The sequence below is a fragment of the Cystoisospora suis genome (genome assembly GCF_002600585.1).
Source record: "Cystoisospora suis strain Wien I chromosome Unknown contig_4685, whole genome shotgun sequence".
Lineage (NCBI taxonomy): Eukaryota > Apicomplexa > Conoidasida > Eucoccidiorida > Sarcocystidae > Cystoisospora > Cystoisospora suis.
Window position 1 is genome coordinate 1 of NW_027157477.1, and position 22728 is coordinate 22728.

Below are 22728 nucleotides of genomic sequence, written 5' to 3' on the forward strand. Positions count from 1 at the left end.
TGGAAGGGAAACACGAAGGGGAAATGCGGCCGGCGTGCGTAGGGACGCTCGACACACCCAACTCTTCCAAAATGCGAGCGCCGATCGAGGCTGGTGAAAGAGACCGCCTTTGAGAGGGTTCTGATGGGACCGGCGGCCCCCACTCGGATACTTGCCCCTAACACGGCAACAACTCTCATGGACAACTGCACCCCTCCAAAACCACCCAGGCGATTGGTCCGGAGGCGACGTGAGTTGGTAGACTAACCAAGACGGACGGCTCTGAGGGAGACCCGCACGCGGATTCCCTGCATCTCTCAGATGAATGAACAGCTCTATCTCCCATTTCCGAAGCACAGCTGCGGCACTACATTTGAGAATCGATAAAGAAAAGCTACGAGGCGGCCAGAGAGATGTGCTACAGAAAAACAGAAAAGGATGACAGAGCCGTACCTTCAGCGCATCAAGCGCATGCCCGTATTTCCGGTAGAGAGGCCAGATGACCGAATTGTTGAGTTCGTCCACCTTCATGTTGTGTTTCTGCGCGACGTGACGCACGGTTTGGTGTACCTTCTTCGATTTACTGAATTTCTCCTCACACTTGACGATGTCCTCCGGACTCACTCTGCAAACATCCCAGACCAAGGAGCATGCCCCGTGCACTCACGAGAAAACACACACTCGGTAACACCTCGTACAGCGCCCTCAAGCACTATCATCTAGACGCTCTCACACTCTCCTGTACCAGTTCCGTTTGACTTCACGCGCATCGTCCCGCCGCTTTGCATGCGCCCCTGACACCACGCACGGCTACAGACGAAGCATCCCTTCCAAACCAAGCATTCGTCACGCTCCGCGGATTCGATACCAAGCACCGCATACCGCGCCGCCCCCAATGACGGATACTGATCCAAGTCTATGGACAAGTCGCCTTGGCCCCTGGTGAAATTTTTGAAACCAAGTGCCGTAGCAGGGTCCACAGTACATTGGTCGCTTTTACCAAAAGCAAGAACACACCATTCTGAAACCACGCCTCATCTGCTCCCACTTGAATTAGAACCAATGACTCCAAATCAATTCGAAATACGGCTCGTTGAAGAGGTGTACATCGACGACAGTCTTCCACAAGTGATGCTGAACACATCGGTGCGGAAACAGATAAACGGACGAGGCGAGACGCGTACGACTAAGAAATCGAGAACGAAGCGTTTTTACCCCAAGCGAACACAACAGGGGCCTCACCGGCGTTTGCTGAGATCGATGTATCCCTTTTTCGGATCCACGCGGAGCACCATAACGACTTCATGTCTGCCAACTCTAATAAGTTTATTGACGCTTCGGAAGCGTCTCTTGCTGAGTTCACTGAGGAGAATCATGCCCTCCATGTTGTTGTATTCGAGCAGGCTGACGTACGCGCCCAAGTCCGCAATGCGGTTGACTTTAACCATCACGAGGTCGTCCACTTCAGGAAAACGTCCTTCGTAGAATCGACAATCTCCCAAGTCCACCTTGGGCGCAACGGGTGCTGCTCCAGATGCATTCTGGGCACCAGCCCCTCCCCCTTGCGGCAGAGCGCCTGGTCTGTCTTGATGTGTCGCCATCGACAAGAGAGAGATACGATTTCTGACTGGTTACGAATGCCGACTGCCACCACTGGGCACGTTCTGAAAGGGACATGCCGGCCCCTTACTTTCGCTTAGATCGCTCGCAGTTGTCAGCCAGTCTCATGCATTACAGGTCTAACGGCTACCTGGCTTGCTGAAGTTAACAACGCCATCAAAGTACTCCTAGAACGGAAGTGCGAACGACAGCACGGCGACGAGAAAGCTGCAGCTCCTTCACTGAAAAAATTTGACCAACCGCGATACGAAGGACGTGTGGGGACTGGATTTGACGGGAGTGCCTTGCAAACCGGCAACAGGCGAATCGCGCTGCCGCGTAAAATACAGCTTTGACTAAAGTGACGAGAGGCTGAAGCACCGGCCGGCCCACAACTAAGAAAGCAGAGCAGGGTCAGCGAAGAAAGGAGCAGGAAGCCAACCGGCAAAAGAGGTGAGACAGGAAAGACAACTGCCCGAAAGACGAGCCCGACAGAAAAGAGAGAGCCCTATAGGAAGATCCTCAGCACATCAGCCTACACTCAAACTCGACAGCAGAGCCCCCCTACAGGCACTGTTAACCCTGTAACAGGGAAGAACCAGGAAAAGCAGGCTTCTGGAAGGCGCGTTGCCGCCTGCACCGGCAGAGGTGAGTGGAGTGGGACTTCCCGTAGCACGCACGGTTAACCGAACAAAAGCCGACCTGTCTCTAAGCGTCTCGACAGCTCAGTTTTCAAAAAGAACGTAGCAACGAGTACAACACACGACCTTTCTCAAGGTAGCAGTTTTTGTAAGGCTCCCTTCTGATTTCTCGGGTGACGGTGTCGGATGCTGCGTGGACCCCGAGACTCAAAAGGTCACACTTCTCTAGTAGGATCGGAAGAATGTGTGTGCGGCTCTGGGGAATGCGGGATATTTCCCGCGACTAACTGGGCCTGTTCCACTCGGCCACACCTGGGTTCCTCGAGAGAAATCGGTGGGCAGGCGACAGCCAGTAAGTCTGAGTCCTGCCCTGCCGTTTAGCCCGCCTTTCGTTTCGGTGCCGGCTTGATTTCTTCCTTTCGGTGATCGCTCCGTTGCACACCGATGTGTACCCGGCGGCTTTCCTTCGGGGACCGGGCCGGCCCGAAAAAGAATGTGCAGCCCAGACGAGGTCAGTACTGCTTGCCCGGCTCCCACTGCCTCCCGTGCGCGTCTGGAGCCTGTGGCAGCGTCGGCGCCTCGCGCAAGAGCAAAGCTGTCGCAGCACCGGCTGCGTGACGACCCCGCGCCGGTCCACATGTTTTACCTGCAATGGTGACCACCTTCTTTGGACCACGGTGCCGGATGCAGCGTTTCCCGAGTTTCAAAGGATTCGGCGCAGAGTGACTGCTCTCCAAGTTCTGTATCAATCTGAAATACATCTGGGACGGATGGGACGGTGAAATTAGCTAGCATCTTGTAGTTTCTTCGCTGTCGGCAGCGTCTGTGCTTGTAAGGGAAGGTCGACGGTGGCCGGAGAGACCTGATGCCACACAAACACCGGTGGACGAGGATTTCCACCACGGGCCACATGATACCAATGCCGGATCCGCCCGAGTGCGAACAGGATGGGTACGTTGTGCATGGTCCAATGCGCACTGGATACCTTGTTTCGACACTGTAACAAAACCTCGGACACAGGCATCTGTGCGCGCTGTACCATGACAGCGGTGCCAGTTCATGGAAGTTCGCCGGTTCTGTGAATTGCTACACGGGGTTCAATCCCTCGCAATCTTCTATCACTAACTGTGGGGCTTTGAGCTTCTAACTTAAAACGATGTCGGGTAGCCGTGTGTCTACACACTTTCGGGCTATGAAACTCCTCAAAAGTCGCTGATTCCCGCACGAGTGCAGCTGATGTCCCCTCTAAGGGTCTTCTCCAGGCTGTAGGATCTAGGCTAGTCCGACTGTCTACCCGAAAACCATTCGAACTGTGGTGCAACAGACACTGAGAGTGAAGATTAGATTCCGTCCGTAGGACGAGGAGCCGCTGTCGGCTAGCTGTGAAAGACGAACTCAATAGCTTCAGATCCACATTCGAACGTCTGCTTATGGCAGGGTGACCGATAAGCGTAGATCAGAAGAGACAATATATCCGGCATCTGATGCCCCGGTCGTTTCGCGGGATCACCGAACGTATGGGTGGCTGATCTGGGGGGCGGAAGGGGGGGTGTGAGGAAGAGGGACAGCTCGTTAGCGTGGGACGACCAAACCGCAACAAGAAGCCGCGCCCCCTGTTCCACCAAGGGCGCCTATCCCCCCATCTCAGAGTGAAGTAGTATAAGCATCACTGAATTCTGGAGGACGCCGCCCGACGTCCTCCAAAATCGCTTCCGCGATAGAGGGGAATGCGACGGAGTGGGCAGCACCGCGAAGAGCCTAGGGCGATCCCTTACCGTGATCACAGTAGACACCCCATGTGGGCAGGTGGACCATGCTCTTCAACTCTTAGACTACTACCCAGCTACGGCATGGACACAAGGCCTCGGACTCGGTGCCCAGTGTCTGCATGATACCGGGCTGGCCACTGGCGCAAGGCATGGCACGCACCGTAGCGCGTCCTAGATCTAGCAGTCTCAGTGTGCGACCAGGGCCTCGGGCTGTTCGCGAGCTCCACTAAACAGAGACTACTGGGTGAGGTGCTTGGCTTTCAACATTCCGGACGCACGTCGGAGTGGTGTCGCTGCCGACCGTGCATCGCATTCTGAACACGCGAGGTGAGCATTGTGATCTGAGAAAAGCATGCCCCGTGATCGTTCGATAGAACAGAGGACAGTGGCAGGATCACGCATCGCGGACACCAGCTGCGTCTCATTGCTGCCAGTCTCGACTAAAGACCGCCAGAGGTGGCGTGGAATGGGAAGTGTCGGCAAGCTGCAGGTGTAGTATGCAAGGTGACTAGAGAAAAAAACATTAAGGGGTCTCTACACAGGAATAACTCGCGTGAAGCAAACTGCCATGGGGTACCCCTTGTCGACATCCAGTTCTGACAAACGGCACGCTGAGACTCTCCGAGTCGGACACGATGGATTATGACCTTCTGATCTCCGCGTAAGGGGTTTCGTCTCCCGGCGCCGGAGCAGGGCCCGGGCGGCGTCCCCCAAAATCCAGTGATGCGTATACTACTTCACGCTGAGATGGGGGGATAGGCGCCCTTGGTGGAACGGGAGGCGCGGCTTCTTCTTGCGGTTTGTTCTGGAGTCGAATTGCCCTTCGACGACTACGCGGGGAGGGTCCGCCAGACGGGATGGGTGCGCGAGGTGGAGTCGCAGGACTGGGTGCCCGCGGTGGAACCTGAGGGGGAAGGGGTGCCCTCGGTGGAACCGCAGGGGGAATGGGTTCCCGTTGTGGAACCGGAGGGGGAATGGGTTCCCGCGGTGGAATCGGAGGCGGTTGACCCCTTCCACGAGGACGCCGAATAGCGTTCTTGCGTTGTAGTCTGGAAGCGTCAGACTCGTCCCCCATGAGAGGTGATGGCGGCCCGGGGTTCTCGTGCAGCGCCGTCACTCCACAAGAAACGAACAGCGCAAGGCTACAGACCCCCGCTAACCAGAAGGGCGCCATGTTGCAGAACAACCCAAAGAACCTGAAAACAGTCCCGCTATCACGGATCCGAAACCCAAGACAATCAGCACAACGAAAAAGCTCTTTGGCCCTGAACCTCACACAAAGTTTTATCTGACGCAACTACGCGGCTCGACAGGTCGCGTGTCGGCTCTCTTGAACCGTTCGAGCGCGGGCGTCTCCAACTATGAACAATCTGCTTAGCCGGCGTGCGGTTCACGTACGTCGAATGGTGAACCGGGCGACCACAGTCGTCTTGCTCATTCCAGGAACGACCAGTCAAAGTAAGGAGTGTGGAAGCCGGACTCGCCGTCGCTGACACTGGCATCGGAGTGGTGCCAGCCACACGACGAGCCATGCAATCGCCCAGTGTAGCTCTTCGCCCGACTAGCCAGGAGAAGCAACCAAAGAGAGAGTCTCCGCAACAACGATATATCACCATCTGCCACTGGCAAGAAAATTTTTTATTCTGTCAGGATCGAAGGTACTTGGAGACAGGAGAGGGTAAGCAAGACGGATGGTGGTCTTCCCTGCCAGGGTTCATACGCCACGGCAGGAGACGCAGCATGTGACCGGCCACGGCCTTTTCGGTGGTGGGGTTCCCGGACAGCTCCCCTAAGCTGAGGAAACCGGGAAATTTGTACGCTGTCCGGTACCGGGCGTCTCATGAGGGAATGTGGAGAACGGTGAACGTCCAGTGAAAAACGTATCCCGGGTTCCAACGATGTATGCAAAGACAGCATGAGTCGGGACAGGTCAGGCCGGCCCAGTTTAGGACCGCCTCGAGAAACCCAGTGTTCCGTGACGTGCCTTCCATTGCCCGGCCGAGGAGCACCGATGCAAGAGACGAATGGTAAGATATGAGAAAAGTACGAGGGGGCCAGCCGTTTCGCTCCGGTTGCCCTCGGTTCTCTAGTCTCGCTGTAGCTTTACTGAGTCGGACTAAATTCTTCAACATTTAGGAGGTTGTTTTCTCTGCATGTTACACAGACTGGCGTCTTGGTTTCCTGTGGGAACCACACCCGGCTTACCTTTGTACCGTTTAGGGTTGATGGAGTGCGCACGCTTTCTAGCATGTACTAGTAATGATAAAGAAACAGCTGTGTACCTAGCCAGTGGAGCTATTCTCAGTGACTTCGGTCCCACGTCTAGCTGGATCTGTGGCTTGTGTGGCGGGGACACGTCGACACCGCTGCTAGGGAGCTCTCATGCAGAGTCATGCTCGAAAAGGACTCTCCCTGCACGGCATAACTGTCAAACAGAGGCACCGCACTAAGATGTGCCTTCGTGATCGCTGCTTGTTTGCCTCTCCGTTCCGGGGGGTGAAGTCGAAAGCAGTAGTCGTATTTGGGCGCACCGTCCCGGTCACTTAAGCAAGAAACCGAGGGGTGCTCCATTGTGCTCCAGACCTTCCGAGTTTCTGCACCACTACAAATCGTGCCCCGTGTACCTGCTGTACCTTGCCGGTGTACTAAGGATCCCCGGCGATCTGAAGAGCCTGAGCGAGCTTATACCTGGAATCTGCCCTTGCACCCACTGTGGCGGTAAAGGCTTGAACTCAGTTTGGTGTTGGGAGGCCGCCTCTGGCTGCACGCCTACGCGGAGGAACTTTTAATACTCTCAGTCCGCACTCGAGTGTCCGACCCCCGCAGTTTTTATGAACTCTTACATACCGGTGCGGAGAAGTTTCCATGTAGCACCTTGTGCTTCCCGACTGTGCGAAACTCCCCTTCGGACGTGCGCCTTTCCGTCGTCGCTTTGTGGGTGCACACCGGGGATCGAGACCGGCAAACTCTCCGCTTGCTTGTACTAGCGGCGTACTGCCAGCTACCCTAGCGGCTGTGCAATATCAGTTCATCTGCGAAATACAGAAAAGCGGCACGGCACCATCGGGTTTAGTGGCTCCGCCCTCCGAGCACACGTCTAGTCTGCCAGAAAACCTCGCGGACTTCGATTAGCAGTTCAGTACACTCCCCTGCGTGCCGTCTTCTCCTGTAACTGGGTCGGTGGCAAGTGAGTGATCAAGAAACAAGCGGAAGAAAAGCCTGTTTTAGTCGCGGCCCCTCCAGGTGCGAGATCACATACCCGGCCTCGACGAGACGAGCGTGTGGCAGCCGCAGTCGTTGGACGAGACCGAGCGCACGTTTTTGAGGGTCCAACATGGAGTCAGGGCGTGCGGTTGCATGGACTCCCTGCTTTCGGAGACTCCGCACGACACCGGGTCGGCCCAATTCGGTCCGCAGATTTGACGTCAGCCCTACAACTTTTCTCTGACAGCTTTTCGAAGGGAACCGACTTGCACTCGTCCTTAGCTTGGCATGTCTTAATGTGTACAGAGCATACTGAATCCACAGCAGCCAAGAATGGTCATTCGGTGTTGATTCCTGACGTCTGTCCCCTGACACCATTGACTAAGCTGACGCGAGGACGGCGTTTGTCTTCTCCCATTCTGAGCTCAGCAGTAGACAGCCGCGCTGTCTCTCGCTACAGCTTGTCTGTGCAGTTTTTGTCTAAGAGGCTGCGGACACTACGCATGTTGATGAGCCCCTTGTCCCTGCGAACCCCGCATAGCTTAGGGCTTCGCTGTGTCCTGCGGGTACATCCTCATAGCGCTTGCAAATCTCGTCGTCGTATTTCAAAAAATAATTTCTCCTGTTTGATTGGTGCAAACAGCAACTTTCGAGTAGAGACGAGGGCGAATTCTGCCTCGAGCCGAGATAACAATGTTACACTTGGAGAGAGTAAGCTCACCTAAATGTGTATGTAATCCGGAAGAAAAACAGATCGACTACACCAGAGCGGGAGGCGTAGTCGAAAACGTCTATGTGGCTCCGCGTGCCACGGGGTATTACACAGCAACGAACTTGAGAAAACAAAACATACTACAGGAGGGCGACTCAAGGAACATCCGTTCCCTGCATACCGTCCCGCCACCGGGGGCACCTCTCACTGCTTTGACCCCTTCCAACCCTTGGATGATACCTGTTCCTCCTACGCTCACAGCGCGAAACGTTCCCTGTACGAGGCAAACTGGAATCCTCGGCCAGTGCCGGTGTGCAGTCTTTGATTCGGCGTACTGGGTAAAGAAATGCCTGCACATCGCGATAAGGTCCACAGTTCTAATCTCGCTTCCGCCTTCGCGGCCGAACACTACCGAAAAGGGGGGAACGTGGCGACGCAGGCGACCCCTCGAGGTCTGCTGCAGGAGAGCTCGCAGGAGGGGGGAACTGAAGCGTTGCGTACACGGTGCGTCTCTCTTGCCGTGAGGGCGGGCGAGACGGACCTACGCCTGCAAAATCAAGTTCCGCGTAAGTTACGTCCTGTCCGGGGTCACCCGGTGATGCCCCAGTCATAACAGATAGACTCTCTGCAGCTGCGAATCCAGCATGTTGATTTCCCTCAGAATGGGTGACGGGCCGTCGTTTCTTCGGTGGAAGCGGCGGGGGAAGCGGACCGGACACAGTCTGCGGTGACGATTGCGAGCCCGGGGCAACGGAGGAAGGGCCCTCGGGAGCAGGTGAAGACTCTGGTGTCCAACCCAGGGGTTGAGCGGCAATAGCTCGCCGCCGAACCGCATTTTTCCGGGTGCGGGAAAATTCGCCAGAGGTTGCCTCTCCAGATGACGATTCCAGGCCTTGGTCCTCCTGCAGTCCTCTTGCCAGTCTGCAAGACACGGCTAGCGCGACAGCGAAGGCGACGGCTAGCCGCAGCCGTGTCATCCTGCTAATACTGAAAAGGAGGGATTATACAGAAGCCGCTGAATTGGACGTAGAACCTCAGAGTAAAGGCCGCCCTGTGGGGCTTTACTTGACAGAGACAATGCCGGTGCTTGGAGCTCTGGTGGCAGATGACGGACGACGACCCGAGCTTCAAGAGGTGGAGGGTGTTCTGGAAAGGACGCCGCTCCTGAGAGGCGGTGCGAGCTCGCCAGGTATCGCTGGTGAGGTCCGGGCTTTGCAGGTACCCGACCCGCCAGAGACTGGATTGGCAGTTTCTTCCCGGGATCGGCATACAGACATGGTTGTCTCAGCTAGCCAACCCCCGGGAACCGGCCAACGGGAAGCGTCTCTTTGACCCGCGTCTTGCCCGACACCATTGACTAGCCGCGTCTGCAAGTATGTGGGCGAAGCTGAAAACCCAGGTGAATACTGTGCTACCGTCGCTCGTCAATTCCTCGGGCCGGGGCCCCGCATCAGACCTTTGATGAAAAAAGACCAGCGACGCCCTGAGGTGAAGTCACTCGGTCCTGTAGAATTTTCCAGACTCCATTAAGCAGTCCTTAATCTGCGACTCAGCACTCCGCACTCTCTTATGACATTGTTACCAACAGAAGGAAAAACTACGTTGCTGCTTAAGGCTCGCTGGAGAGAGGGTGGGAGTCTGTGGTCGCCGAGCACCGGCACATCCCAGGTGACTGTCACGGGACAGAAAAAGAGAAAGTCTACCCACACACTCTCACACACGCGTGGCTGCGTTGCCGCGCTTGGATACACCTCGTAACACTGCGGCGACTGGAGTGAGCTTCTGACGCCAGCTGACAGGGCCCACCTTTTCCGGGGATTCTGCTCGCGACTTCACCTAGGAGCAAGCGAAAAAGAGCGAAGCCCGTATCCTTGCGTTGCAGTCCAGTGCTAGTAAGCAAACCCGTGCCTAGCCCTTGGGGGCCACATACCGGCGGTCCTCAGCGATCGCCGAGGGGAGCAGCGGAGCTTACTGGTGCTCCCGGGGACACCAAGCGTCTACACTGGTTCGGGGCACTGAGATGGAAACCGCCTCCAACCGAATGCGAAGAGAAAACTCCGGATGTGATACAGGGACTCTAAGGCGGTCTCAGCTGGAGCTCAAGACAGATTCTTGCTTTCCTGGGTGCGCGAGCCGTCGCTGCCGGACTGATGAATTACTGTCTCGGGCAGGGCGTTCAGGCAAGTGGTGACGTGCGTCAGTTGCTGAAGGGAGATCAGGCACTGCTCACTGGAAGCTGCTAGCCCAAAATGCAGAAAACTCATGTGAGAGAAAAACCACCATTGTGAATTCACTGCCAAACGGTTCGCATCATGCGACTCCAAGGCCGACAGAATCGAGGCGACGGTGCTTTCCCAGAGCCGCCGCCTCTGCATCCGAGGCACGTGGACTAGGCAGCTACGAGTAGGCTACCAAGAACTAATTGCAGGACCAGAGTAAGTTTTCGATCATCATTTGCGATGGTGTTGGGGGAGCTGAAAGCCGTGACGTGGAAGGAGAAACCCTCGACGCCGCAAGCATTCTTTTGGCGGTCTGTTAGCAGGCTCCGCTGTTTCTCTCGTTCCTGTTTTCGTGTTTCCACATGTTCAGTTTCTCCAGGTTTGGTCTGCTTTACCTTTTGGTGCTTTGCGCTTTCTCTCTGCACTGCAGCTAGTACATGCTTTAGACTGCAGCAGTGTGGAGTCGAAGGCAGGCACAGTTGCATACCACACAAAACACAGAGCGTCACGCGTCGGCCAAGAAATCGCCCCACAGAACATCGGATACCCCAACACGTTGCTCGGCGCACCACGAGAGCAACTAGACCCAACCGCATACACACATTCATTAACTCTCTCTTCACACGCGACCTCAGAGCACATGACAGATATTCCTGACGCACGGACATGATGTACTTGAATACTTCACATGCAGGAATATGCTATGTAGCCAGTGAATGTATATGGATACACATCACTTACAGAAGGAACCTGGAGATATTGTCCTTACACACGAAGACTGAATACGCAGAAGCACTACATTCACCCATATGTTAATATGCACACCTAGAGGATGCGTGCCCACATCCACTGCCATACACGAGTGCATTACATACCTGCATAGACGGTTCACTGTACACACGCTGACGTTACGTATATACGTCATTCACATAAGCAGACTCCCTGGATCCGCGGGCAGATGACAAATACACATTCATCAGAGATGCACCCGCGGCACACGTGCATACACACACACGTAGCCTGAATACACATCGGCTACGCACAGAATACGCTCACCCGTTCGCATACAGACATAGGACTGGCTATCTATAGAGATTACGTGCAGACATGCGTTACATACATGCTAGCATTACCTACCCACATGCAATGATACACACATACATTACGTGACCGTGTACCGTCCGCAAGCATACACATCACTCACACACGTAGACTGCGCACTCACTTTGACTACGAGTGTGAATGGATACACAGGCAGATACAGGCACGAAACATACGCAGATGCACATACACAGGCATACGCAGGCACTAGCGTAGGAACGTCGGTAGGTGTGAATAGATAGGTACTCATAGATAAGTAGTCGGGAACATGCAGATGAATCTGTGCACATAGGAAGACAGGCACGGACGCACATGTGGGCTCCGGTTAATCGATAAGAACCGATTTATGAGTAAGTAAAGACAGGCCGATACGCGTCGAGAGACACATAGGCGTGAATGGAAACGTGGCGCGGAGGTAGTTCGGTAAGCACAGGCAGACACCTTCGCATAGAATAGCTGGACACTTACACGCAGACAGGTACGCGCGGACAGGTACACAAGCGTTGTCGAATGCGCAGTCACACGCAGAAACGCGCGCATAGATGCATGCATATTCATAGATAGGCAGATCTGCCCAGAAAAGCGCTCGGGGTGAATGAATGAAAAGATAGGAGATAGCCAGATACCACAACTATAGAGGCGTCGAGAAGGATGCATGCATAGGGGGATGAGTATTCCAACTGTAGGTAGGCATGCATGAATATACGGGCTACGCACCCAGCCGGGCGACAGAGGATTGACGTGCCGTATATTGATCGATATCCGTATACAGATATATATACAGGCAGTCATCGATACAGAGAGTTAGTCACAGGAACAGGCACAGACGGATGGAAGAAAAGAGATAGTCGTGCACACACATACATCGTCACAGACCAAGATCTGAATCAGCGATCGGTTGCTACAGAGATAAACAGGTAAGTGGACAAGGCGCCACCATCGGTAACAGCTGAGGTCCGCACTTCGCAAGCTCAGGCCTGCACCGGCCTCTGGCGAGTGCGCTGCAGGAAGAGACCGAGTTTCTATGACAGCTGTCTTAGTTACCGCATCGCACACGGGCAAGCAAGCAGTAGCAAGTATCCCGTACAGGCACAGGAGCGTTGCGCGGCTCCCAACTATGCTACGTCTCGTGACAGCGCGGAGGCGCGGGCCTGCTACTGTAACGGTTAGCAGAAAAGAAACAAGCCTGGCTTTTTTTGAAAAAGAGTTCTTATCGCGCATAAAGCGGTAGGAGGGTGGGGCGCCGACAGGTTACACGGAAAGCTCACGGGTGTCTTGTTGTTTTGCGAAACCGATGTAGCAGGCAGCAGCTACTGAAGGCCTGCGTGACTGGCGGGCGCTGAAGGGGTGTTCGAATACTACCCTGGACGTAGCGGTGGAGTACGCAAAGGATTCAATGCCGGATTGGCAATCAGCTGAATCGTGTAGGTGTGTGACCCTGGGCGCCTAGCTTTGCTTGATTGCATGCGTGACACTGCTGCAGGGCCAGCAAGAAATCCCGTTACTTTTTGGCGTGCCCAGAGGGAGGGTATCTTTACAAACCCCGGTGCGATATTCCTTGTGTCTTAGTGTCAGCGGGAGCCCGATTCTCCGCCTGTACGGCGCGTATGTCCGGGGATCGCAAATCCTTCCTGGGACCGGTTAACCGGGCAGAGTCTCGATGGTCAGAGTGCGGCTGCGGCTTGAGTTGCCGTTTGCGGAGGTGTCCAAGCGTGAAACATACAGGAAGACAGTACAGTTCAGAGCCCGCCACCTCCTCAGAATTTGTTCATGGATGCTGCAACGCCGTTTGCGATTGCGGCATTCCTCGCTTTCTGAGACAAGAACGGCGTCCGGTGTAGATGAAAACCTCCCGTAGACGGATGTCCGCTTAGCATGTGGCGTGCTTTGCATTCCACGGCGATGCTGTGTTCCCTCGTAAAGAAACACCTCGTCTTGAAGTATTTTCTGCTCAGACCCTCGAGGAAGCATGTCTCGTGCTATATCGCGCTGCCCATTCTGCTGTTTCATTGACCCCTTCTCCCTTCTCGAGAATCTTCCCCTCCCTTGTTCTCGTCGGCACTGATTGGCGTTACTGCCTCCTACTTTTCCGAACCAGCGCTGTCGTGTCTTCTGTCACCGTTGAGCCTTCTCGTTGTGCTTTCACAGCATTGTAGGCCTTTCCTGTTCCTGACACTTCTAGGGCAATTTGCTAGGGATCCTAGCCAACTCCTGATGTGACATGCCCGTTGTTTCCTTCTTATTCCCCCCTGCTTCCATGCATGTCGTGATGACCGCAAGTGCCACGACGACTCCCCAGCTCCGCTTTTTAGCTGCCTAGATCGTTCGTTTTCAGACTCCCCGGTGACTCGTTGCTCAAACGCTCTCCGCCCTATTACACCTCGGCGTGCCTGGAACAATCCTCTCTATTCCAGAGCTTTGCTTTTATTTTCCTGTCTAAGGAGTAATTGTATCGGACGAAAAGGTAGTCGGGGTGTGTTGGGCGGATAGTGTGTAATCTCCAGCGTACACCCGGAGGCTGTCACTGGAGACGGTGAATCTCGTACCCCTACACTCTTTTTGCTTCTCCTTCATTATTACCATGGCGAACGACGGAGACAGAAAGGTGCGCGTCCCGAGTGGCTTTGATAGGCTGCGCGGAGACCCTGTATTCGTAGCCTGGCCCCCCTGCAACTCGCTGGAAGGAAAGTTCTCAGTCTTTGGTACACTTTCCCTTCGCCTTCTAGTGGCTTCCTTTCAAACACCAGCACGCATGGCCCCGCGTCTTTGCGTTTCCCTGTGATCTCTAGCTTCCGTTTTCCTCCATATGTCGTCTTCAATAGTGTCACCCTGCCTTTCTGGTCGCAGACAGATACTTCTCCGGTGTTCACATTCTCACCCAAGAATCTTCAGCCTTCGCGTTTTATTTCTCTTCGTTTATTCATAAGCAAGTGCCACGTCAGTTGCGCCGCGGCCCTCTCTGTTGCCTGGCTTGGCTCAAGATGAGCGCAGTCTGCAGCACTTCTGTTAGATTCTGCGAGATCGGAGGTTTGCTTCCAGATTCAGCGTATATAGCGACTATGTTGACCGAAGCACCTCTCTGCTTAGCTTTCTCAACGCGAGGGGGGGGCGAATTCTCACTACAGAAAGCTTTATTTCGCTTGGAGCTCCGGACCGGGCTCTTTCCTCGCGAGTTTCTCTTGCGCATCTGACTGTAAAGTAGCTGAACGATGCCCCCTCCTTCTAAACCGTAGAGGGGCGCCTCAGCTTCCTTTTCGCATACGATAACCCGGCGTCCCAGCGGCTTATGGGGGTGATTCTCTCAGCAGTCTGTGTAACCAATCTTCTTTGAAACAGCGGTGTTCTTCGACAAAAACTGACAAGTAATATTGTCTCTGTGCTGCCCGAAAGCGAGTGCTCTTTCTGTCCAGCACGTTTGCTGCGGGCATTTCCGTGTGCCTTTGCCCTTCTCTGTCACGCCACCATATGCCTAACGGGCTCCTGTCGTCGATTGTACAGTAGATGTCCAAACATCTATCTCTCACTCATACCTGTACACAAGGCGTTACAAGCGTAGAATCTGCGATCTCTCACGGGCCGACTACCGACTGATTCAATCACCTACATTTTCTCTCACTAGGTCGCCCGTTCATGATACCTTCTTTGTGTCATTCAACAGAATGGCGGACAGCAGCGGCAGCTTCACATGTGCTTTCTCTTGATGTAACGCGACTCTGATGAACGTATTCTGTGCAGCTCGCCTTGATCCAGGCCCCCTCTCAAGATGGGGCTGGAAAGGAGAAGGATGCGAAGAAGAAGCGTGGCACGAGTCCAGAGAAGAAGAAGCAAGAGGATGACGGCCTTGTATGTCATATTTGCCTTTGTGCTTGGGCAGCTGTCCTTCGCCCCATCCCCCTTTTTCCATCTATATGGTTACAGGCACTGCTTTCATCGACCATGTGATGCCCCTCGGGCGAGCGTGTCGGATGGTGTGCTGTCGTGATTACCAGTGATCGACTGGAATTCTACCACTTTGTCACTTCATTGCTATGTAGGACATGACGTGATGATGCAAGCGTACACACACGAGCTGCCTCATTGCTTCACTAAGGCTCGTGACAGTTCGCTACTAAGGTTTCTCTTTCACTCCAGACTTCAGAGGAGCGCGGAGACAAACGAGCTTCTTTAGGAAACTGATGTGTTCATTCTCCAGACACCCATGTCTTCTTCTTTTCAGGGAGACGGAGGGACGGAATCATGCGATCCGACGACGATAGGATGTTAGCTGCAGTCCGATGTGCCCGAGTTTCTCAGTCTTGTTTTCGTGCCAGGGGAATGAGGGGTGTGGCACAATGGCGGCTATACTGTTGAAGTGTTTCGATCTCTACACTAAGGCGAAGAATAATACGCGCGGGGGGGCCCCAAGTCACTCCGCAGCTTGTCTTTCAGGCATACGACGACGTCATACACACGATATTCACGATGTGTAAGGCGTGAAGGCGTGTATCCTGAGTATTGAGGATGGCATCGTGAAGAATTGTAGAGAACCGTTGTGTTGCTCTTTCACTGTTGCGCTTCTTTGGCCCAGTCAGAGGAAGATAAGAAGATCAAAGAAGACATGGAGCTTCTCGTTGAACGGCTTCAAGATTCCGACCGTGGTAGGCATCCTCGCAGCTCTTTCATGCTACGCGGCAGTTTGTGAAGTGAGGGAGATGTATCATCACTGCGGATGTAGAATGGGGAGGAATCGTAGCGAGTCAAACGTCTGTTTGTCATTCACGGAACACGAGGAGAAGAGACACACCAGATGTTATCGTCTTGTGTGTATGCACGAAAACACATCGGACAACCTGCAGAGTAGAGGAGCCCCTGCGGGTGGATGCCATAGGGATGAGAAGAACTGCCAGTCCAGGATTGATTAGAGGACGCATGGAAGGTAAATGAACAGCTGTTGTCGATGATCCAACTCGACGGCGAGACAAATACTCAAATGGATACGTATCCGTAGTCTGTGCATCAGACAGAAGGCCAGGGGAGACAGCCTTTCTTCTTAGCTCCAGAATGCTAAGCATCTCATTTCGTCCGATTCTTAAGCCGTGTCGTTTTCGGCTCCTGTCTTTTCTTGTAGAGTGACATGCTTTGTCTCTCTCTGTGCTTTTCTCGTTTCTCTTCCCTCTCATAGGAGTGGTAGCCCTTGCTTTGCAAACACTCTCTATGGAACTGAAAGCAGCGACTTCATCCATGACAAGCGTTCCCAAACCGCTAAAATTTCTTCGCCCGTACATCCCCGTTCTTGTCGCACATTATCAGTCTCTTCGTCCCGATGATGCGCTGAAAGTAAGGAGAGAGTGAAGGAAGCATCTCCACCACGCTGGAAAGAGCTGTCCGTTCAATGTCTCAAAGGGAATTGATATGCTTCAGTGAGGTGTAGGACCCCGTGTCTCCGGATACTTTGAGATTAGACTATACAGGGTATGCTGGGAAGCTTTAGTCGGTCATTGAAAGACCGCGCTCCTTCGCCTTGTGTCTTTGGTCGATGGAAGAAGAGTGTGGAAGATGGACGGTAAGAATAACCGTTGGATAGCTATAATCCGTGGCTGTTCCTGTGCTCATTCGTTGGCCGAGGGTGAGTGGCATCCTGTCGCCATACTGGGCTCAAAAGCTATACTCCACACGACTTTTATACAAACTCAGCCTAGCTAGGCGCCTAACAGACTATATATATATATATCTGTATCTATCTGTCTATTTCTAAATACATCTGTGCACGCGTAAACATATGTAGATACGTGGACATATATAGAGACCCATATAGATCTAGACATGTCTGTATGCGGACATCTATGTGTCTGTATATATCTGTATAACCTAGAAGCACTTTGATGTTAATGTCGCATTAAATAAAGGAATGCTCTACTCGAAATGTCGATCAACTCTACCTCCTTTTCGGTGTCTCTCTCTCAGCCTGACTTCGCGATGATGTTAGCTGTTCTTTGCACGACGTGCGGAGATGGGAAGCGGCGTTCTCTTCATTTCTGTCTCGAGGTAAGTTGTTCGTATCGATACTTCAAGACACGAAAGTCGATTTTTTCTCACTCAGGTGCCTAGCATGTGTCCACAGTCATCTTCATTGTATGCCTCCTTGTTCACAACAGCCGAGAGAGTAGAGACCAGAGTCTTGCGTCAAGCTCTTCAGTCCAGTCACTCTGTTCGGAGGAAAGCCTTTGCTCCATGAGGACGTCGGCTTGTGTATCTTCTGCGTCCGGTCAAAACTGTTCTTATGTTCTGTAGTTCATATGTTTACCTGTATACATGTATCCCCGTATCTGCGCGTAGCGGTCCATAGATGTAGGTGTGCTCAGGATTCAAATGCGGTTCTTTGCTGTGGCTCATCCCGGACTACCGCAGAGTGTATGCAGGGCAAACACAATAGCCAAGTACAGATCATGTATAGTGTTGATCCCTGTATCATGCTATGTACTGACGTTTTTCGGGCACTCCCTTTTCCATCTCAAGCCAGCAATAGTCGCGAGACGGTCAGAGAGAAGGCTTCTTGTAGATATAGAGGCAGTCAGACGTTTCTCCCTCACGTTAAGAGGGAGAAGGAGGACCAGCGCTTCCCGGAGTTTCTAGTTGCATTGAATGCTTCCCTGGGTTCGGCTAGACGAGAGAATTTTGAATGGAGGTCTACTCTTCAACTCGCCTACTCGAGGGGAGGGATGGGCAAGAAAACTTCCTTGATATCCTGTCTATCCGGCATGTCCTGCAGTGACTTTGTTGTGTGTAAGTACACCCTTGTGGTGTATAGACAGGCCAATGCTAAAAACTTTGGGGTGAAGTCTACGTGACTTTCTTGCATTGCATGCAGGCAGGCTGTAAGGATGTTGAGAGCTGGGGGTACGAGTTCATGCGAAATTTAGCGGGTGAAGTGGCGTCAGCGTATGCCGAAATTCACGGGGAAGAGAAGAAAGCAGGAGCCGTAGATGAAGAAGAGAGTTCGAGTACGGGTGTCTCTGAGATAGGGGGAGGATCTGCTGTTGATTCTTCATCTCTTGATAAAGGAAAAGCCGATCAGATGGATGCGGGAAGTAAATCTGCATCTAAGACTGCACGAGATAGTAGTCAGCATGGATCTTCAACCGGTACAGGAGCTAAGAAAGACACGAGCGAGACTACAAGCTCATCGACCACTCCTCCTACTAGCACGACGCCGGCCACATCAGCGGGCGGGAGTGGAGGAGTCTCAAAGACCAAGAAACCTTCCCCTCCAGCTATCTTACATATCCCGACTATGCCGACGGTTCCTTTACCGGATACGAACGCGTTGAATGTCGTTGTCGATCTTATTGTACCTTTTTATATGACACATAATGCTGAAGTTGATGCGGTAGATCTCCTTACAGAGGTCGAAAGGATTGAGCATATAACTCAGTTTGTGGACTCCAACAACTATCAAAGAGTTTCTCTTTATCTTCTGTCCATGGCGAACTATGCGGCAAGCTCAGAGGAGTTCTCACGTCTTCTTAAAGTCGCCTTCGATATTCTTCTCGAACAGAAAGAATGGTACGATGCTCTACGTGTAGCTCTCCGTCTTGGTCCTGCAGGGGGTGGGGGTGGTGGTGGAGATAATAAAGTAGAAGGAGATCAAGGACCGGTGCATGCGGTCATAGAAAAATGCCGAGAAGATAAACTCATGCTCAAACAGTTGGCCTTGCTTCTTGCTAGACAAGGTGTGGAATATGAGTTCGACGACGAGCAAATTCAACGTCTGAATACAAACGAAGAACTCTCTCGTTTCTTTCTTCTCCTTGCGAAGGAAACCGATGTTCTCGAACCCAAAACTCCTGAGGATGTCTACAAGACCTACCTCGAAGAAAACCCTGGCGGAGGAGGTCGACGAGGACCTGGGGGAGCTTCCGGGGCCCTGGATAGTGCGAAACAAAACTTAGCTTCCACATTCGTCAACGCCTTTGTTAATGCGGCTTCCTGCAAGGATAAACTCATGTTAGAAGATGGTAAGAAGATGATACTTCTCAATTCTTCTTCATATAGCTCATATCTGTTAACATGTCTTGCTTTCATTCTTACCGCGCAAGATCGAAGCAGGTAGGTATCCCCTGCCTCTGAGCGGTCACTCCGTGTCTCCTTCGGTAGTCTTCATCCCGTCTCGCGTGGTCTCCTTGTCGGCGCTGCTGAAGGACGCAAACGATTCCTTCGACTATCTTCCATAGTTCCCCAGCATCACGTGAGAAAGAGACCGGAGACTCATAACACGGAGACAGCCTGGAGATTCCAATGTATCTCTGCAAGTCGGTTTGCATGTCGCTAAGTTCCATCATAATGCCAGACAGAGAAGCCGCACTGTCTTTTCGTCTGCAGTCTATGTTTCTTTTTCCTGCTTTCCTCTTTCTTCTTCTTGCTTTGCGTCTTTCAGGAGGCTCCTGGCTCTACAAAAACAAAGATCACGGCATGATGTCTGCAGTCGCCTCGTTAGGAGCGATTCTCCTGTGGAATATCGACGAGGGTCTGACACATCTAGACAAATATCAGTATTCTTCTGATGCTCATATCAAAGCTGGGGCTCTCCTGGGTAAGTGAGAAGCGCTCGACGCCTTTCGTCTAACAAAGAAACACACTGTAACTCTGCGACCTCTCTACAAAGAAAAACACTCCTTGGTTATTCTCAAAGAAGAATGCTACGCAGTTGTGCTCAGAAGAGAAGGCTGTCCCTCTCAGCAGGGCGGATGATGTGTACACAGGTGGCTGTATCTGTTCATGATAAAGCTTAGTAGTATGTGTTAATATTATTGCCTGTGCAGAGTATGTACGCCATCTTCTCTCGCCTAGGATGTACGCATTGATTACCTGGTAGACGAGAGGGGGCTGCGGAGACGGTGGCATTTGGAGGTCTCTCGTTTGTAGTTCCTGAGTAGTGAGGTGTATCGTCGGTCAGAGAGAAGTTGACAGGGCTTGCCTCTTCATATTGAAGAATCATGCTAGTATCGGCATGAACTAGCTGGCACTCGGTGATATGATCGGCCCCCTCCTCAGTGGGCTGTGCAGATGGTTGTCTTTCTCTGTGTGGTCTGTCCATAGGAGTCAAAAGGCATGGGACTGTCTGTAATTTTCTGATACGCATGAACACTCACTGAAGATCTGTACACTTTTCCAAACACTGACTACAAAACGCTAAAGACTAACGTTCACTCCATCATATCGGCCTATGTACATGCACTCTCCTAAGGAACTGATACCTCCACATATTGACATGCACACCCACATATATATATATATATATATATGTACGTATACATTGTGCGTATACATAGATATAGATATATTCCTCTCTATGTATGTACATACATGTTTACTTGTCTACATTTTCTGGGGTTTCGATTTTTAGGGTTTGGAGTGTTAAGCAGCAGCGTTCGACATGAGTGCGATGCGGCCTTTGCACTGCTGAAAGATCGCCTTGAAGATACAGCGGAAGGAGGGAATGGCCAGAGTGCTACATGCCAAAAAGTGGGGGCTGTCATAGGCCTGGGTTGCGCTTACGCCGGTACAAAACGTGCGGATGTGATGGAATCTCTGACTGTCCTTGTGGTAAGTGTGAGCTTTTTCACCAGGGATGCTGGTTGCCCTCGTACTTTAGAAAGACACCTCTGTTGTAAAGACTCTTCCTTCTGGCACCATAGGCCTAGTAAGACAAGGTAGAGAGATTTAGGTCTCTCTCCTCTTCAACATACTACGTCTTTGTCTATTCAGGTACACTGCTTTGAGGGCTGTGGCACTTGGTGCATGTGCGCGGAAAAGGCCATGTGCATGCGGTGACGGGATGTCTGTATATACCGCTCATCTCAAACCTTGTTCTTCAGATACTATCTCATTGCAACGTGTTGTTTTTTCCTTGCCCGGAAAAAACCAATGCTGGGGAGAAAATTGTTCTGGTGTATGTACAGGCACTCCTAGCTTGTCTCAAAGAAAACTGTGATATCAATTTCTCTTTTTCTTCGACTCTTCGTGAAAAAGAACGTGAGGGCGTATGCTCCCTGTGCATGTGTCGGACTATGTTGCTGCCGGTGTGTCTTCAACTATACCTGAGCTGTACGTATACCCATCTATCCCATTTGTCTTTCTCATTGGTGAAAATGATCAACCGCTGTCTTTAGTTTTATCATAGGAGGGGTCACAGCAGTTTCCCCTCGATCATTGTCATCAACTTCTTCTTTTCTTTGGATTCTCCTTTTGTGTCTTTTCTTCCGTGTCTTTCTTTTTCAGGTGGATAGCTCCCTGCCTGTGGAATGCAGTGCCTTTGCTGCTCTTTCGCTGGGTCTCGTCTTTGTAGGAAGTTGCAGTCAGGAGGCTGCTGAGGCTATTATCACCACTCTACTTGATCGAGCATCTGTTGAAAGTACGATAGTCCTGGAGAGAGAAAGAGGATGGATCGCGAGGGGAGGAAGAGAGACGCCAAGATTCATTCCTCTGACATGCATCCGCTGCTGTTCTCTCCGTCCTCACATATATATACATATGTGCACACATACAATGCAATCTATCTATCTATCTAGAGACAGTCTGCTACGCAGACCGGTGTGTTACACGTACCGCTTGTACATGAAGTAGAGGTCACGAATATCCTTATTCGGATGTATGCGATGAGTGCTTTGTCGATAGTCACCATGAGTGTTTATATTCATTCCTTCTGAGAATTTGTGGGAGACGAGGCGTTGAAGAGATGCAGCGGAAGATTTCTCCTTCACATCTAAAGATTCATTTGTAGTTTGAAAGGCATAGGGAGGAAAGTGAAGCTATACAAATAAGGGGAGGTCCACAATAACACACCTCAACATCCATCCAGAGAGCCACCCGTTTCCTCCCTGGACCAGCTCTCGGTGAAACTCTCACCTGTCTATGCATGCTTCCACATATATACATACACACATATGTACATACATATACACGTCTCTCTCTCTCTCTCTCTCTATATATATATATGTGCGTATGAGTACGTTGGAGACGTCCAGGCAGGAGTAGGCCGCTCCTGATGGCTTTCATCGTTACTCACTGCATGTGTGAATAGTAGTTGTCGTAGAGCTATGCTATCACACTGAAGAGATCTGAGAAGTCACTTCGTTCAGTTTGACTTCTCAGATCTCTTCAAGCAGACATCGACGTCTTTTCTAGATGCCCGAGACGTGTGAAGGAAATTTCCTGAGTTTTCTCAAGACTTCATGAAAAATAGAAGAGGTGTGACGGTAGAGAAGACAGCTTGGTGATACAAAGAAGTCTTCCTGAAACCAGACTTTCTCTCCCCAGAACTTTCCTACATGATTACAGTTCAAGGACTCGAGGTGTTCGAGACTCAGCGAGCTGTATAGACACCAGACGCAATCACCCCTCAGAGGAATCTTCCTATGTGGCATTTTTTGAGAGATGTCTCCTACTCTTCTTCCCGGTGACAGATGCTCCTTTCCGGTCTCTCTTTGTCTTTGTTGTTGTCTTTGCTCTTGTCTTGAATTAGGACA

At 52.1% G+C, this 22728-nt stretch overlaps 7 protein-coding genes across 7 annotated transcripts in view; 2 read left to right on the forward strand and 5 right to left on the reverse strand.

Annotated features, from left to right (window-relative positions):
• Positions 1-432: 432 nt before the first annotated feature.
• CSUI_008378 (eukaryotic translation initiation factor 2 alpha) lies at positions 433-2886 on the reverse strand (the record flags this gene model as incomplete). The annotated part of the gene is made up of 2 exons (XM_068068512.1): positions 1222-2886; positions 433-604 (listed from the first exon to the last, which is right to left on the reverse strand). Coding segments are annotated over exons 1-2 (531 nt in total), but the record flags the coding sequence as incomplete, so codon positions are not given.
• A 1661-nt stretch (positions 2887-4547) lies between these two features.
• On the reverse strand, positions 4548-5628 carry CSUI_008379 (uncharacterized protein). Its single transcript, XM_068068513.1, has one exon. The coding sequence runs from the start codon at positions 5160-5162 to the stop codon at positions 4629-4631; it is 534 nt and encodes a 177-aa protein (XP_067919507.1). The 5' UTR covers positions 5163-5628; the 3' UTR covers positions 4548-4628.
• A 2161-nt stretch (positions 5629-7789) lies between these two features.
• On the reverse strand, positions 7790-9036 carry CSUI_008380 (uncharacterized protein). The gene has a single exon (XM_068068514.1). The coding sequence runs from the start codon at positions 8879-8881 to the stop codon at positions 8282-8284; it is 600 nt and encodes a 199-aa protein (XP_067919508.1). The 5' UTR covers positions 8882-9036; the 3' UTR covers positions 7790-8281.
• A 1531-nt stretch (positions 9037-10567) lies between these two features.
• CSUI_008381 (uncharacterized protein) lies at positions 10568-11046 on the reverse strand (the record flags this gene model as incomplete). The annotated part of the gene is made up of 1 exon (XM_068068515.1): positions 10568-11046. A coding segment is annotated over exon 1 (222 nt), but the record flags the coding sequence as incomplete, so codon positions are not given.
• A 159-nt stretch (positions 11047-11205) lies between these two features.
• CSUI_008382 (uncharacterized protein) lies at positions 11206-11822 on the reverse strand. The gene has a single exon (XM_068068516.1). It carries the CDS (start codon positions 11780-11782, stop codon positions 11471-11473), a length of 312 nt encoding a protein of 103 aa, XP_067919510.1. The 5' UTR covers positions 11783-11822; the 3' UTR covers positions 11206-11470.
• A 923-nt stretch (positions 11823-12745) lies between these two features.
• CSUI_008383 (26s proteasome non-atpase regulatory subunit) lies at positions 12746-21735 on the forward strand (the record flags this gene model as incomplete). Its single annotated transcript, XM_068068517.1, has 9 exons — positions 12746-13829; positions 14960-15067; positions 15792-15861; positions 16386-16540; positions 17168-17248; positions 18072-19218; positions 19638-19793; positions 20607-20806; positions 21482-21735. Coding segments are annotated over exons 1-9 (2193 nt in total), but the record flags the coding sequence as incomplete, so codon positions are not given.
• Positions 21736-22724: 989 nt separating this feature from the next.
• The window catches only part of CSUI_008384 (proteasome 26s regulatory), a gene marked incomplete at its 3' end in the record, with an annotated part of 595 nt that continues 591 nt past the window's right edge, over positions 22725-22728 (forward strand). The window contains exon 1 of the mRNA XM_068068518.1: positions 22725-22728. This exon is cut by the window's right edge and continues 591 nt beyond it.